Source organism: Myxocyprinus asiaticus, chromosome 18, assembly GCF_019703515.2.
Source record: "Myxocyprinus asiaticus isolate MX2 ecotype Aquarium Trade chromosome 18, UBuf_Myxa_2, whole genome shotgun sequence".
In the NCBI taxonomy this organism is placed as follows: domain Eukaryota; kingdom Metazoa; phylum Chordata; class Actinopteri; order Cypriniformes; family Catostomidae; genus Myxocyprinus; species Myxocyprinus asiaticus.
Window position 1 is genome coordinate 4685073 of NC_059361.1, and position 17907 is coordinate 4702979.

The 17907-nt window shown below is 43.3% G+C and overlaps 1 protein-coding gene across 1 annotated transcript in view; it reads left to right on the top strand.

Moving 5' to 3' along the window:
- Positions 1 to 17907, top strand: part of LOC127455822 (kielin/chordin-like protein) — a 90547-nt gene that overhangs the window by 34901 nt on the left and 37739 nt on the right. The window contains exons 23-31 of the mRNA XM_051723976.1: positions 337 to 486; positions 1244 to 1393; positions 2776 to 2925; positions 5341 to 5490; positions 7992 to 8141; positions 8772 to 8921; positions 10244 to 10393; positions 11028 to 11177; positions 17163 to 17312. Of these exons, the coding sequence (XP_051579936.1) occupies positions 337 to 486; positions 1244 to 1393; positions 2776 to 2925; positions 5341 to 5490; positions 7992 to 8141; positions 8772 to 8921; positions 10244 to 10393; positions 11028 to 11177; positions 17163 to 17312 (1350 nt within the window). The remainder of the gene's footprint in view (positions 1 to 336; positions 487 to 1243; positions 1394 to 2775; positions 2926 to 5340; positions 5491 to 7991; positions 8142 to 8771; positions 8922 to 10243; positions 10394 to 11027; positions 11178 to 17162; positions 17313 to 17907) is intronic.

Genomic DNA, 17907 nt, shown 5'->3' on the forward strand with positions numbered 1-17907 from the left:
ACTAAACACTCACAGTTGTTTCCAGTATAGTTTGACATTAGCATGTTACTAAACGAATTATTTGGTTCTCTTATAAGCACAACAAATAAATAGCACACACAAATATTGCATGAAATAGTGGATTTTTAATTACACAAAATAAATTTCCCTTTTCACACTCTTAACTCACAGTTTATATTAACAAAGCCTTGCGTTAGCATATTGCTAAGTTAAAGACTTGACTCTTATAGCACACACGATTATTGCGTGAAATAGTGGATTTTTAAATTAAATTAAATTGATCGTCATTGCCATAAATCAAGCGCCACTTCTGTGTGTGTGTGTGTGTGTTTGTAGGATGCATGTGGAATGGTGTTGTGCATGCTGAAGGAGACACATGGACTGATGCTGGACGAAGCTGTTCTTGTGTTGGTGGTCAGGTGACATGCGGTGATAGATGTGAACAAGCTCCTACACCACCCTGTGCAGAACCAGCCAGAACACCAGGTGAGAGAGAGAGAGAGAGAGAGAGAGAAGAAATAGAAAATAAATACAGTATATCCTCTGTTCCAACCCTTACAAAAAATCTAGAGTTCTGGCAAACTAGATACAACTTTCCCACTCATTATTTTCACATGCAAATGAGCTTGTGATTCTCTGCAAATGTTTGCCAGAAGTTTGCAGCTCTTCATCGGTAATAGTGAACCTGGAGCAAACCTTCGGCAACAATAAACAATTTGCCGCAAATTTGCCGCAAAGCTCATTTGCATGTGAAAATAATCAGTGGTGAATTTGTGGGAAGTTTACTGAAAATGTGCCATGAACTCTTGATTTTTGTAAGGGCAACCCTAGTGAGTGGCTTCACTATCTACATAGGCAAGATACCTGCTAAGGCAGGAACCTTACAACTGTTCATTGGCAGCAACTCTGTGAAACTAAACACTCACAGTTGTTTCCAGTAGAGTTTGACATTAGCATGTTGCTAAACGAATTATTTGGTTCTCTTATAAGCACAACAAATAAATAGCACACACAAATATTGCATGAAATAGTGGATTTTTAATTACACAAAATACATTTCCCTTTTCACACTCTTAAATCACACTTTATAGTAACAAAGCCTTGCGTTAGCATATTGCTAAGTTAAAGACTTGACTCTTATAGCACACACGATTATTAAGTGAAATAGTGGATTTTTAAATTAAATTAAATTGATCGTCATTGCCATAAATCAAGCGCCACTGCTGTGTGTGTGTGTTTGTAGGATGCATGTGGAATGGTGTTGTGCATGCTGAAGGAGAAACATGGACTGATGCTGGACGAAGCTGTTCTTGTGTTGGTGGTCAGGTGACATGCAGTGATAGATGTGCACAAGCTCCTTCACCACCCTGTGCAGAACCAACCAGAACACCAGGTGAGAGAGAGAGAGAGAGAGAGAGAGAGAGAGAGAGAGAGAGAGAGAGAGAGAGAGAGAGAGAGAGAGAAGAAACAGAAAATAAATACAGTATATCCTCTGTTCCAACACTTACAAAAAATCTAGAGTTCTGGCAAACTAGCTACAACTTTCCCACTCATTATTTTCACATGCAAATGAACTTGTGATTCTCTGCAAATGTTTGCCAGAAGTTTGCAGCTCTTCACCATTAGTAGTGAACCTGGAGCAAACCTTCGGCAACAATAAACAATTTGCTGCAAAGCTCATTTGTATGCAGGGCCGGAGTGAGCACAGTAGGTGTGGGTGAGAAATAGATCAATATTTAAGTTTCTTTTTTTTACTATAAATTCTCCTCCCTGCCCAGTAGGGGGCAATATGCTTATGTAAATCACCAAAAACAGAAGAAGAACTCTTAAGAGAGAAGAGTGCTTATGAAAGTTAAAGTGGAGATTTATAGTAAAAAATGACTTAATTATTGATCTGTTTCTCACTGCTTCTCATTTACTTGCATTGAATGGACCAACAGTTCTTCTAAACATCTTCATTCATGTTCTGCTAAAGAAAGTCATACACATCTGGGATGGCATGAGGGTGAGGAAATGATCAAATATCCCTTTAACATTCACTTATTTTTACAACACATTCAATGATGTCTTATGACAAAGTGAAAATCTTAGTGAATGCAGTATGTGGTATAATGACATGGAGAGCTTAAATAATTTTCAAGTAATTACATATATTGCACATTTTTGCTGTGATCTTGTTTTATTGTTATCATCTTCACCTCCAACCTCTCTTTTGGGTGTGGGCTGACTTGGACATGACATCCCAGGTTGAATATGAATCCCACTCCTGCCCTGTTTGCATGTGAAAATAATCAGTGGTGAATTTGTGGTAAGTTTGTGGCAAATTTGCCATGAACTCTCGATTTTTGTAAGGGCAACCCTAGTGAGTGGCTTCATTGTCTACATAGGCAAGATACCTTCTAAGGCAGGAACCTTACAACCCTTCATTGGCAGCAACTCTGTGAAACTAAACACTCACAGTTGTTTCCAGTAGAGTTTGACATTAGCATGTTGCTAAATGAATTATTTGGTTCTCTTATAAGCACAACAAATAAATAGCACACGCAAATATTGCATGAAATAGTGGATTTTTAATTACACAAAATACATTTCCCTTTTCACACTCTTAACTCACAGTTTATAGTAACAAAGCCTTGCGTTAGCATATTGCTATGTTAAAGACTTGACTCTTATAGCACACACGATTATTGCGTGAAATAGTGGATTTTTAAATTAAATTAAATTGATCGTCATTGCCATAAATCAAGCGCCACTGCTGTGTGTGTGTGTTTGTAGGATGCATGTGGAATGGTGTTGTGCATGCTGAAGGAGACACATGGACTGATGCTGGACGAAGCTGTTCTTGTGTTGGTGGTCAGGTGACATGCAGTGATAGATGTGCACAAGCTCCTTCACCACCCTGTGCAGAACCAGCCAGAACACCAGGTGAGAGAGAGAGAGAGAGAGAGAGAGAGAGAGAGAGAGAGAGAGAGAGAGAGAGAGAGAGAGAAGAAGAAACAGAAAATAAATACAGTATATCCTCTGTTCCAACCCTTACAAAAAATCTAGAGTTCTGGCAAACTAGCTACAACTTTCCCACTCATTATTTTCACATGCAAATGAGCTTGTGATTCTCCAGAAATGTTTGCCAGAAGTTTGCAGCTCTTCATCGGTAATAGTGAACCTGAAGCAAACCTTCGGCAACAATAAACAATTTGCCGCAAATTTGCTGCAAAGCTCATTTGCATGTGAAAATAATCAGTGGTGAATTTGTGGAAAGTTTGTGGCAAATTTGCCATGAACTCTCAATTTTTGTAAGGGCAACCCTAGTGAGTGGTTCACTGTCTACATAGGCAAGATACCTTCTAAGGCAGGAACCTTACAACTCTTCATTGGCAGCAACTCTGTGAAACTAAACACTCACAGTTGTTTCCAGTAGAGTTTGACATTAGCATGTTGCTAAATGAATTATTTGGTTCTCTTATAAGCACAACAAATAAAAAGCACACACAAATATTGCATGAAATACAGTGCATCTGGAAAGTATTCACAGCGCTTCACTTTTTCCACATTTTGTTATGTTACAGCCTTATTCCAAAATGGATTAAATTCAATATTTTCCTCAAAATTCTACAATCAATACCTCATAATGACAACGTGAAAGAAGTTTGTTTGAAATCTTTGCAAAATTATTAAATAAAAAACGAAAAAAAAATCACATGTACATAAGTATTCACAGCCTTTGCTCAATACTTTGTTGAAGCACCTTTGGCACCAATTACAGCCTCAAGTCTTTTTGAGTATGATGCTACAAGCTTGGCACACCTGTTTTTGGGCAGTTTCTCCCATTCTTCTTTGTAGGACCTCTCAAGCTCCATCAGGTTGGATGGGGAGTGTCGGTGCACAGCCATTTTCAGATCTCTCCAGAGATGTTCAATCGGGTTCAAGTCTGGGCTCTGGCTGGGCCACTCAAGGACATTCACAGAGTTGTCCCGGAGCCACACCTTTGTTATCTTGGCTGTGTGCTTAGGGTCGTTGTCCTGTTGGAAGATGAACCTTCACCCCAGTCTGAGGTCCAGAGCGCTCTGGAGCAGGTTTTCATCAAGGATGTCTCTGTACATTGCTGCATTCATCTTTCCCTCGATCCTGACTAGTCTCCCAGTTCCTGCCGCTGAAAAGCATCCCCACTGCATGATGCTGCCACCACCATGCTTCACTGTAGGGATGGTATTGGCCAGATGATAAGCGGTGTTTGGTTTCCTCTAGACATCACACTTGCCATTCAGGCCAAAGAGTTCAATCTTTGTTTCTCATGGTCTGGGAGTCCTTCAGGTGCCTTTTGGCAAACTCCAGGTGGGCTGTCATGTGGCTTTTACCGAGGAGTGGCTTCCGTCTGGCCACTCTACCATACAGGCCTGATTGGTGGAGTGCTGCAGAGATGGTTGTTCTTCTGGAAGGTACTCCTCTCTCCACAGAGAAATGCTGGAGCTCTGTCAGAGTGACCATCGGGTTCTTGGTCACCTCCATGACTAAGGCATTTCTCCCCCAATCGCTCAGTTTGGCTGGGCGGCCAGATCTAGGAAGAGTCCTGGTGGTTCCAAACTTCTTCCATTTACGGATGATGGAGGCCACTGTGCTCATTGGGACCTTCAATGCTGCAGAAATTTTTCTGTACCCTTCCCCAGATCTGTGCCTCGATACAATCCTGTCTCGGAGGTCTACAGACAATTCCTTGGACTTCATGGCTTGGTTTGTGCTCTGACATGCACTGTTAACTATGGGACCTTATATAGACAGGTGTGTGCCTTTCCAAATCATGTCCAATCAACTGAATTTACCACAGGTGGACTCCAATCAAGTTGTAGAAACATCTCAAGGATGATCAGTGGAAACAGGATGCACCTGAGCTCAATTTTGAGTATCATGGCAAAGGCTGTGAATACTTATGTACATGTGATTTTTTTCATTTGTAATTTTTTATAAATTTGCAAAGATTTCAAACAAACTTCTTTCACGTTGTCATTATGGGGTATTGTTTGTAGAATTTTGAGAAAAATAATGAATTTAATCCATTTTGGAATAAGGCTGTAACATAACAAAATGTGGAAAAAGTGAAGCGCTTTGAATACTTTCCGGATGCACTGTAGTGGATTTTTAATTACACAAAAAAAATTTCCCTTTTCACACTCTTAACTCACACTTTATAGTAACAAAGCCTTGCGTTAGCATATTGCTAAGTTAAAGACTTGACTCTTATAGCACACACGATTATTGCGTGAAATAGTGGATTTTTTAATTAAATTAAATTGATCGTCATTGCCATAAATCAAGCGCCACTGCTGTGTGTGTGTGTGTTTGTAGGATGCATGTGGAATGGTGTTGTGTATGCTGAAGGAGAAACATGGACTGATGCTGGACGAAGCTGTTCTTGTGTTGGTGGTCAGGTGACATGCGGTGATAGATGTGCACAAGCTCCTTCACCACCCTGTGCAGAACCAGCCAGAACACCAGGTGAGAGAGAGAGAGAGAGAGAGAGAGAGAGAGAAGAAATAGAAAATAAATACAGTATATCTTCTGTTCCAACCCTTACAAAAAATCTAGAGTTCTGGCAAACTAGATACAACTTTCCCACTCATTATTTTCACATGCAAATGAGCTTGTGTTTCTCTGCAAATGTTTGCCAGAAGTTTGCAGCTCTTCACCGGTAGTAGTGAACCTGGAGCAAACCTTCAGCAACAATAAACAATTTGCTGCAAATTTGCTGCAAAGCTCATTTGCATGCAGGGCCGGAGTGGCAATCGGGAAGATCGGGAGAATTCCCGCTGGGCCGGTCAAAAATTGGGCCGGTTAAGTCCGCATGTTGATTGACATACTTTCATCATATGTCGCATAACAATTGCCAACAGTCCATAACATCTGGTATTTAAAGGATCAGAATTGCATATATATTATAGTGGACGCAGTCTGTATTTTATCATCTCACACCCAATCAAATGAGAGATTAGCATGTTAGAGACGAAACTGATGTTGCGCCGCTTCACTTGACAGCGCAGGAAGGATCACGGAAGATCCATGGAGAACAGATAGGCTACTAATAGATGAATGGATGAACGTGCTTCAGGTACAAGATCATCACAAGTTTAATACTGACTGCAGTCTCACAATCTCAATCAATTAATCTCTGAAATCCTCTTCCCTAGCAGTGCAGTATGATAATAGGAAAATCATTTTTTGTCACAAAATAACAGAATACATGAAGTAAATGAATACAGATGCAACAGCACGACACGGTACGAAAATAATGGGACTTTCCAGCTCTCAAAAGATTAAACTCAACGAAACAAACAGCACAGAGTGCCTTCAATGTGGTATCATGCGATTAAACCCTCTTAAAGAGACAGTAACCATTTTTCCTTTGTCTTGAACATTTACATTCCAAGTAAAAGAAAAGTACAAATGTGTTATTTTTAGTCTTTTAGTTCACTCTTATCATTGTAAATTGGCACGTTTTTGAATGGCATGTAAAAATGTAAAAACAATCACTCAACCTTCATTGTTTCACTGGATCTGTTGCTATTTTAATGATCTAAAATACAAAGCACTGTCCATTTAAAGTGAGCCTGCACATCTTGAAAGAGTTATAAACATTTACAGTCCTATAGTGTTATTATGTGCCTAGATAGTCTTTAAAATAAAATTAGTTGACCCAAAAATGAAATTTCTCTCATCATTTACTCACCCTCATGCCATCCCAGATGTGTATGACTTTCTGTCTTCTGCTGAACACAAATGAAGCTTTTTAGAAGAATTTCTCAGTTCTGTTGGTCCTTTCAACGCAAGTGAATTGTGATCAGAACTCAGAAGGTACAAAAATCACATAAATGCAGCATAAAAGTAATCCATACAACTCCAGTGGTATAATCTATGTCTTCAGAAGCGATATGATAGGTGTGGGTGAGAAATAGATCAATATTTCAGTTTTTTTTTACTATAAATTCTCTTCCCTGCCCAGTAGGGGGCGATATGCTTATGTAAATCACCAAAAACAGAAGAAGAACTCTTAAGAGAGAAGAGTGCTTATGAAAGTGAAAGTGGAGATTTATAGTAAAAAATGACTTAATTATTGATCTGTTTCTCACTGCTTCTCATTTACTTGCATTGAATGGACCAACAGTTCTTCTAAACATCTTCATTCATGTTCTGCAAAAGAAAGTCATACACATCTGGGATGGCATGAGGGTGAGGAAATGATCAAATATCCCTTTAACATTCACTTATTTTTACAACTCATACAATGATGTCTTATGACAAAGTGAAAATCTTAGTGAATGCCGTATGTGGTATAATGACATGGAGAGCTTAGATAATTTTCAAGTAATTACATATATTGCACATTTTTGCTGTGATCTTGTTTTATTGTTATCATCTTCACCTCCAACCCCTCTTTTGAGTGTGGGCTTACTTGGACATGACATCCCGGGTTGAATATGAATCTCACTCCGGCCCTGTTTGCATGTGAAAATAGTCAGTGGTGAATTTGTGGTAAGGTTGTGGCAAATTTGCCATGAAATCCCGATTTTTGTAAGGGCAACCCTAGTGAGTGGTTCATTGTCTACATAGGTAAGATACCTTCTAAGGCAGGAACCTTACAACTCTTCATTGGCAGCAACTCTGTGAAACGAAACACTCACAGTTGTTTCCAGTAGAGTTTGACATTAGCATGTTGCTAAACGAATTATTTGGTTCTCTTATAAGCACAACAAATAAATAGCACGCACAAATATTGCATGAAATAGTGGATTTTTAATTACACAAAATACATTTCCCTTTTCACACTCTTAACTCACAGTTTATAGTAACAAAGCCTTGCGTTAGCATATTGCTAAGTTAAAGACTTGACTCTTATAGCACACACGATTATTGCGTGAAATAGTGGATTTTTAAATTAAATTAAATTGATCGTCATTGCCATAAATCAAGCACCACTGCTGTGCGTGTGTGTGTCTTTGTAGGATGCATGTGGAATGGTGTTGTGCATGCTGAAGGAGACACATGGACTGATGCTGGACGAAGCTGTTCTTGTGTTGGTGGTCAGGTGACATGCGGTGATAGATGTGCACAAGCTCCTACACCACCCTGTGCAGAACCAGCCAGAACACCAGGTTAGAGAGAGAGAGAGAGAGAGAGAGAGAGAGAAGAAACAGAAAATAAATACAGTATATCCTCTGTTCCAACTCTTACAAAAAATCTAGAGTTCTGGCAAACTAGCTACAACTTTCCCACTCATTATTTTCACATGCAAATGAGCTTGTGATTCTCTGGAAATGTTTGCCAGAAGTTTGCAGCTCTTCACCATTAGTAGTGAACCTGGAGCAAACCTTCGGCAACAATAAAAAATTTGCCGCAAATTTGCCGCAAAGCTCATTTGCATGTGAAAATAATCAGTGGTGAATTTGTGGGAAGTTTACTGAAAATGTGCAATGAACTCTCGATTTTTGTAAGGGCAACCCTAGTGAGTGGCTTCACTGTCTACATAGGCAAGATACCTTCTAAGGCAGGAACCTTACAACTGTTCATTGGCAGCAACTCTGTGAAACTAAACACTCACAGTTGTTTCCAGTAGAGTTTGACATTAGCATGTTGCTAAATGAATTATTTGGTTCTCTTATAAACACAACAAATAAATAGCACACGCAAATATTGCATGAAATAGTGGATTTTTAAATTAAATTAAATTGATCGTCATTGCCATAAATTAAGCGCCACTGCTGTGTGTGTGTGTGTGTTTGTAGGATGCATGTGGAATGGTGTTGTGTATGCTGAAGGAGACACATGGACTGACGCTGGACGAAGCTGTTCTTGTGTTGGTGGTCAGGTGACATGCGGTGATAGATGTGCACAAGCTCCTTCACCACCCTGTGCAGAACCAACCAGAACACCAGGTGAAAGAGAGAAAGCTAGAGAGAGAGAGAGAGAGAGAGAGAGAGAGAGAGAGAGAGAGAGAGAGAGAGAGAGAGAGAGAAGAAATAGAAAATAAATACAGTATATCCTCTTTTCCAACACTTACAAAAAATCTAGAGTTCTGGCAAGTTTGCAGCTCTTCACCATTAGTAGTGAACCTGGAGCAAACCTTCGGCAACAATAAACAATTTGCTGCAAAGCTCATTTGCATGCAGGGCCGCAGTGAGCACAGTAGGTGTGGGTGAGAAACAGATCAATATTTAAGTTTTTTTTTTTACTATAAATTCTCCTCCCTGACCAGTAGGGGGCAATATGCTTATGTAAATCACCAAAAACAGAAGAAGAACTCTTAAGAGAGAAGAGTGCTTATGAAAGTGAAAGTGGAGATTTATAGTAAAAAATGACTTTATTGATCTGTTTCTCACTGCTTCTCATTTACTTGCATTGAATGGACCAACAGTTCTTCTAAACATCTTCATTCATGTTCTGCAAAAGAAAGTCATACACATCTGGGATGGCAAATGATGTGGGTGAGGAAATGATCAAATATCCCTTTAACATTCACTTATTTTTACAACTCATACAATGATGTCTTATGACAAAGTGAAAATCTTGGTGAATGCCGTATGTGGTATAATGACATGGAGAGCTTAAATAATTTTCAAGTAATTACATATATTGCACATTTTTGCTGTGATCTTGTTTTATTGTTATCATCTTCACCTCCAACCCCTCTTTTGGGTGTGGGCTGACTTGGACATGACATCCCGGGTTGAATATGAATCTCACTCCGGCCCTGTTTGCATGTGAAAATAATCAGTGGTGAATTTGTGGTAAGTTTGTGGCAAATTTGCCATGAACTCTTGATTTTTGTAAGGGCAACCCTAGTGAGTGGTTCACTGTCTACATAGGCAAGATACCTTCTAAGGCAGGAACCTTACAACTCTTCATTGGCAGCAACTCTGTGAAACTAAACACTCACAGTTGTTTCCAGTACAGTTTGACATTAGCATGTTGCTAAATGAATTATTTGGTTCTCTTATAAGCACAACAAATAAATAGCACACACAAATATTGCATGAAATAGTGGATTTTTAATTACACAAAATAAATTTCCTTTTTCACACTCTTAACTCACAGTTTATAGTAACAAAGCCTTGCGTTAGCATATTGCTAAGTTAAAGACTTGACTCTTATAGCACACACGATTATTGCGTGAAATAGTGGATTTTTAAATTAAATTAAATTGATCGTCATTGCCATAAATCAAGCGCCACTGCTGTGTGTGTGTGTGTGTTTGTAGGATGCATATGGAATGGTGTTGTGTATGCTGAAGGAGAAACATGGACTGATGCTGGACGAAGCTGTTGTTGTGTTGGTGGTCAGGTGACATGCAGTGATAGATGTGCACAAGCTCCTTCACCACCCTGTGCAGAACCAGCCAGAACACCAGGTGAGAGAGAGAGAGAGAGAGAAAGAAAGAGAGAGAAGAAATAGAAAATAAATACAGTATATCTTCTGTTCCAACCCTTACAAAAAATCTAGAGTTCTGGCAAACTAGCTACAACTTTCCCACTCATTATTTTCACATGCAAATTAGCTTGTGTTTCTCTGCAAATGTTTGCCAGAAGTGTGCAGCTCTTCATCGGTAGTAGTGAACCTGGAGCAAACCTTCGGCAACAATAAACAATTTGCCGCAAATTTGCCGCAAAGCTCATTTGCATGTGAAAATAATCAGTGTTGAATTTGTGGTAAGTTTACTGAAAATGTGCCATGAACTCTTGATTTTTGTAAGGGCAACCCTAGTGAGTGGCTTCATTATCTACATAGGCAAGATACCTTCTAAGGCAGGAACCTTACAACTGTTCATTGGCAGCAACTCTGTGAAACTAAACACTCACAGTTGTTTCCAGTAGAGTTTGACATTAGCATGTTGCTAAATGTATTATTTGGTTCTCTTATAAGCATAACAAATAAATAGCACATGCAAATATTGCATGAAATAGTGGATTTTTAAATTAAATTAAATTGATTGTCATTGCCATAAATCAAGCGCCACTGCTGTGTGTGTGTGTGTGTGTTTTTAGGATGCATGTGGAATGGTGTTGTGCATGCTGAAGGAGACACATGGACTGATGCTGGACGAAGCTGTTCTTGTGTTGGTGGTCAGGTGACATGCGGTGATAGATGTGCACAAGCTCCTTCACCACCCTGTGCCGAACCAACCAGAACACCAGGTGAAAGAGAGAAAGCGAGAGAGAGAGAGAGAGAGAGAGAGAGAGAGAGAGAGAAGAAATAGAAAATACAGTATATCCTCTGTTCCAACACTTACAAAAAATCTAGAGTTCTGGCAAACTAGCTACAACTTTCCCACTCATTATTTTCACATGCAAATGAGCTTGTGATTCTCTGCAAATGTTTGCCAGAAGTTTGCAGCTCTTCACCGGTAGTAGTGAACCTGGAGCAAACCTTCGGCAACAATAAACAATTTGCTGCAAATTTGCCGCAAAGCTCATTTGCATGCAGGGCCGGAGTGGCAATCGGGAAGATCGGGAGAATTCCCGCTGGGCCGGTCAAAAATTGGGCCGGTTAGGTCTGCATGTTGATTGACAAACTGTCATCATATGTCGCATAACAATTGCCAACAGTCCATAACATCTGGTAGTTAAAGGATCAGAATTGCTAATATATTATAGTGGACTTGTAGAGACGAGGAGGGCAGGGCCGGGCTGGAATGATGCACACATGGTCCCCAATCAGCCTGATTGGGCGCGCGAGGGATAAAGGCGGCCGGGGACGACAGTTCGAGAGAGAGAGAATTACAGGCAGCTGTACTGTGTGTTTATGGTTGTGTTTTTTGGTTAAGTTGTTTATTAAATTATTATTTAAGTTGTCAAGCCGGTTCTCGCCTCTTCCTTTTCACTGAACCCCCTTACACTGGTGCCGAAACCCGGGATAAGGTTTGAAGATGGACGGAAGTCGCCCCGTAGAGTCCTCCCAGTTGGCTGAGATCCTCCAAGCCCTCGCTGGCTTACATCGGAGCCACCAGCAATCCCTGCTTAAGCTCCAGCAAGATCAAGACCACCGGTTTGTGGAGCTCATGCGCACTCAAGCAGAGGACCTCCTCAGCCAGGAGGCATCCCCAGCCGCGACCCCGGACACCTACATGCCGTTACCCCCACCTGTGCTACAGAAGATGGGGGTGGCGGACAACCCAGAGGCTTTCCTGGATCTATTTGAGCGCACCGCCAAGATCTGGGGCTGGCCGCTCGGCCAGTGGGCAGCCCGACTCATACCGCTGCTGTCCGGGGAAGTCCAGCTCGCGGCTCAACAACTACCAGCGACGAGCCTCCTGGCTTATGGAGACTTAAAGTAAGCCATCCTGCAACGGGTTGGTCGGAGTCCGGAAGAAAGTCGTCAACTCTTCCGAAGCCTGGAGCTGGAGAGCTCCGACCGCCCATTTGCCTTCGCCCAATGGCTCCGCGACGTCTGCCGAAGATGGTTGCTAGCGGGGGACCGTGGCATCGACGGGATCATCGACCAGGTGGTACTGGAGCAATTAATACATCAACTGCCAAAAGGGACGGCGGAGTGGGTCCAGTGCCACTGCCCGGCGTCGCTGGAGGAAGCCATCCGGCTTGTGGAGGACCACATGGAGGCGATCCCGAGGGTGGAAGAGCCCTCCCACTCTCTCTCTCTTCCCCGTCTCATTTCCCTCCCCTCTCTCCTCTCGTTCTGCTCTCTCCCCAGGTCCCGTTCCTGCCTTACGCAGACGAGGAGGACTTCAGCAACTGAGACCAGTTCCCTGGGTGTGGGAGCCGACACTCTCCCCTATCCCGATGCCCCACCGCTCTCCCCCTCAGGGGGGGGGGGGCGCCCGCCGATGTAAGTACGGGCGTAGCGCCTGGGCCAGCCTGCTGGAGGTGCGGGGACCCGGACCATTTCCGGGATCAGTGCCCTCTGATGGAGCTGGGGACAGTGGTGCGGGTCTCTGATCTCCCGCAGGCTGCCCCCGACCAGGCCGGAGCGTACTGGATACTGGTAAGTGTCAAGGGGGGTACTCACCAAGCGTTGTGGACACCGGGTGTAATCAAACCACTATCCACCAATGCTTGGTTCAACCCGAGGCATTGGACACAACTAAAACGGTGAGGGTGAAATGTGTGCATGGGGATATTCACAAGTATCCGGTGGTGACCCTGATGATTAAATTCCGGGGGAAAAAGCATAGAGTGCAGGCCGCGGTTAGTTCCCGCCTCACCCATCCACTGATTTTGGGGACTGATTGGCCTGATTTTATAGTTTTATTGAAGGGAATTTGCGCGGATGGGTCCTGTATGAAGTCAGGGAGATGTGCAATGTGCGATGCTCTGGCAGGGGAGGCGGAGCCGGGGCTGTCCTCGACAGCTCCGCGTCATAATGACAAGAGAGGGGGAGAGGCTGCAGCCCCTCCCCTTCTCAGGGAATTCCCTGAGGGGGATTTCCCTTTGGAGCAGTCATGAGACGAAACCCTCAAACACGCCTTCGACCAAGTGAGAGTCATTGATGGTCAACGTCTCCAGCCGGACATCACCTTTTCATACCCCTATTTTGCGATTATAAATGAGCGGTTGTATAGAGTGACACAGGACACTCAGACTAAAGAGGATACAACCCAACTTTTGATTCTAAGGAGCCATCGGGAAATGGTATTCCAGGCAGCTCATTATAATCCCATGGTGGGTCACTTAGGAGAAAGGAAAACACTGAACCGTCTAATAGCCCGTTTCTATTGGCCGGGCATTGGCGGCGATGTCCGCAGGTGGTGTGCAGCATGCCGCGAATGCCAGCTGGTTAACCCACCGGCCACCCCAAAAGCGCCATTGCGCCCTCTCCCTTTGATCGAGGTCCCCTTCGAGAGAATTGGAATGGACCTCGTCGGGCCATTAGAACAGTCAGCACGCGGACATTGCTTTGTATTGGTCCTAGTGGACTATGCAACGTGATATCCGGAAGCAGTGCCTCTTCGCAACATCTCAGCACGCAGTGTTGCGGAGGCACTCTTCAAAATAATCTCCCGGGTGGGGATTCCGAAAGAAATCCTCACCAATCAGGGCACAACGTTTATGTCACGGACACTACGCGAACTGTACGAGTTGTTAAATATTAAATCGAATCGCACCAGCGTATACCATCCTCAAACGGATGGCCTGGTGGAACGATTTAATAAAACCCTCAAAAACATGATTCGTAAGTTCGTGCACGACCATGCTAGAAATTGGGATAAATGGCTCGACCCCCTGTTATTTGCAGTACGAGAGGTCCCGCAAGCCTCCACTGGCTTCTCCCCATTCGAGCTGCTGTATGGGTGACGCCCACGCAGTGTGCTTGATGTATTGCGAGAGGCCTGGGAGGAGGGACCTTCAAACAGTAAAAATGAAATTCAATACGTTCTTGATCTTAGAGCAAAACTCCACACTTTGGGACAGCTAACACAGGAGAATTTGCTCCAAGCTCAAGAACGACAGCGGCGACTGTATGACAGGGGAACTCAGCTAAGGGAATTTGCACCGGGAGATAAAGTGCTTGTATTGCTTCCCACATCGAGCTCTGAATTACTCGCCAAGTGGCAAGGACCCTTTGAGGTCACACGACGAGTGGGAGATCTCGATTATGAGGTTAAACGAACCGATAGAGGGGACGCACGTTATATATACCACCTCAATCTCCTGAAATTGTGGAGGGAGGCGGTTCCCGTGACGTTGGCTACAGTAGTTCCCGAGAAGGCAGAGCTCGGACCGGAGGTGAGTTCAAAACATAAACAGTTCAGCCCGGTCACTTGCGGAGACCATCTCTCACCGAGTCAACTCACGGAGGTTGCTAGGTTGCAACAGGAGTTTGCGGATGTGTTCTCCCCTCTACCGGGACGTACAAACCTCATCCATCATCACATCGAGACCGAGCCGGGGGTCGTGGTACGTAGCCGCCCCTATCAATTATCCGAACACAAGAAGAAAATCGTTCGGGAAGAATTGGATGTAATGCTCGATATGGGGGTAATAGAAGAATCCCACAGCGATTGGTCCAGTCCTGTTGTTCTAGTGCCTAAGAGCGACGGGTCTGTATGGTTCTGTGTGGATTATAGGAAAGTCAACGCAGTGTCTAAATCCCCTTGACACCAATTTCCTGTGAGAAAACCGCCTTCTCCACATCGTTTGGATTACACCAGTTTGTGACACTTCCGTTCGGTTTGTATGAAGCCCCGGCTACGTTTCAGCGTCTCATGGACTGAATCCTCAGACCACATTCAGCTTACGCCGCTGCCTATTTAGATGACATCATCATTTATAGCAATGATTGGCAGCGGCACATGCAACATCTGAGGGCGGTTCTAAGATCGCTGCGCCGAGCGGGACTCACAGCGAACCCAAAGAAGTGCGCGATTGGGCGGGTGGAGGTATGGTATCTGGGGTTCCACTTGGGCCACAAGCAGGTGCGTCCCCAAATTGACAAGACAGCCGCGATTGCGACCTGCCCGAGGCCCAAGACCAAAAAGGGGGTGAGACAGTTCCTGGGACTGGCTGGCTATTATAGAATGTTTGTACCTAATTATCCGGACGTCACCAGCCTGCTGACTGATCTCACTAAAAAGGGAGCTCCAGACCCGGTCCAATGGACGGAGCAGTGTCAGCGGGCGTTCACGCAAGTTAAAGCCGCACTTTGCGGGGGACCGCTTTTACATTCACCTGACTTCTCTCTCCCTTTTGTTTTACAGACAGATGCTTCAGACAGAGGGCTGGGGACCATGCTCTTGCAGGTGGTGGAGGGGGAGGAGCGGCCGGTGCTGTACATTAGCCGTAAGCTCTCGTTGAGGGAAACTAAGTACAGCACCATGGAAAAGGAGTGTCTCGCCATCATTTGGGCGGTCCTCACTCTCTGATACTACCTGTTGGGGCGGGCCTTCACCCTCTGTTCCGATCACGCCCCACTCCAGTGGCTCCACCGAAAGAAAGATACCAATGCCCAGATCACCCCTTGGTACCTGGCTCTTCAGCCGTTTAAGTTCAAGGTGGTCCACAGACCGGGTGCGCAGATGGCTGTCGCCGACTTCCTTTCCAGGAATGGGGGGGAGTGGTAGGCAGGCCGGATGCCGCCCCGGCCTGAGTCAGGCGGTGGGGATATGTGGCAGCGGGGGCGTGGTCAAGCATCTCTCCAGAGAGAGAGAAAGTGGTAAGGGCGCTTACACCTGAGTTAAATTATGTCTAACACCTGTCTCTAATTTCAGTGAGCACGGGGAGAGCGGCATAAATAGAGCCAGAGACCCGATTATGAAGTCAAGAGTTTATTACAAAGTTGAGAGTTTATTTTGGGAAGTAGTTTGTGGATTTTTAGAGTGAGTTATTGAACAGCGTAAAAGCCTTGAAAGACTGTATTTGCTGCAGTGAGGAAAATAAACGCTTACCTGAACCAGGAAATCTGCTTCTCGCCTCCTCCTTCCACTGAGAAGTGTTACAGATGTCTTATGACAAAGTGAAAATCTTAGTGAATGCCGTATGTGGTATAATGACATGGAGAGCTTAAATAATTTTCAAGTAATTACATATGTTGCACATTTTTGCTGTGATCTTGATTTATTGTTATCATCTTCACCTCCAACCCCTCTTTTGGGTGTAGGCTGACTTGGACATGACATCCCAGGTTGAATATGAATCCCACTCCGGCCCTGTTTGCATGTGAAAATAATCAGTGGTGAATTTGTGGTAAGTTTGTGGCAAATTTGCCATGAACTCTCGATTTTTGTAAGGGCAACCCTAGTGAGTGGCTTCACTGTCTACATAGGCAAGATACCTTCTAAGGCAGGAACCTTACAACTCTTCATTGGCAGAAATTCTGTGTAACTAAACACTCACAGTTGTTTCCAGTAGAGTTTGACATTAGCATGTTGCTAAATGAATTATTTGGTTCTCTTATAAGCACAACAAATAAATAGCACACACAAATATTACATGAAATAGTGGATTTTTAATTACACAAAATAAATTTCCCTTTTCACACTCTTAACTCACACTTTATAGTAACAAAGCCTTGCATTAGCATATTGCTAAGTTAAAGACTTTACTTTTATAGCACACAGGATTATTGTATGAAATAGTGGATTTTTAAATTAAATTAAATTGATCGTCATTGCCATAAATCAAGTGCCACTGCTGTGTCTGTGTGTGTGTGTGTGTGTGTGTTTGTAGGATGCATGTGGAATGGTGTTGTGCATGCTGAAGGAGACACATGGACTGATGCTGGACGAAGCTGTTCTTGTGTTGGTGGTCAGGTGACATGCGGTGATAGATGTGCACAAGCTCCTTCACCACCCTGTGCAGAACCAGCCAGAACACCAGGTGAGAGAGAGAGAGAGAGAGAGAGAGAGAGAGAGAGAAAGCGAGAGAGAGAGAGAGAGAGAGAGAGAGAGAGATATCTTCTGTTCCAACCCTTACAAAAAATCTAGAGTTCTGGCAAACTAGCTACAACTTTCCCACTCATTATTTTCACATGCAAATGAGCTTGTGATTCTCTGGAAATGTTTGCCAGAAGTTTGCAGCTCTTCATCGGTAATAGTGAACCTGAAGCAAACCTTCGGCAACAATAAACAATTTGCCGCAAATTTGCCGCAAAGCTCATTTGCATGTGAAAATAATCAGTGGTGAATTTGTGGTAAGTTTACTGAAAATGTACCATGAACTCTCGTTTTTTGTAAGGGCAACCCTAGTGAGTGGTTCACTGTCTACATAGGCAAGATACCTTCTAAGGCAGGAACCTTACAACTGTTCATTGGCAGCAACTCTGTGTAACTAAACACTCACAGTTGTTTCCAGTCGAGTTTGACATTAGCATGTTGCTAAATGAATTATTTGGTTCTCTTATAAGCACAACAAATAAATAGCACACACAAATATTACATGAAATAGTGGATTTTTAATTACACAAAATAAATTT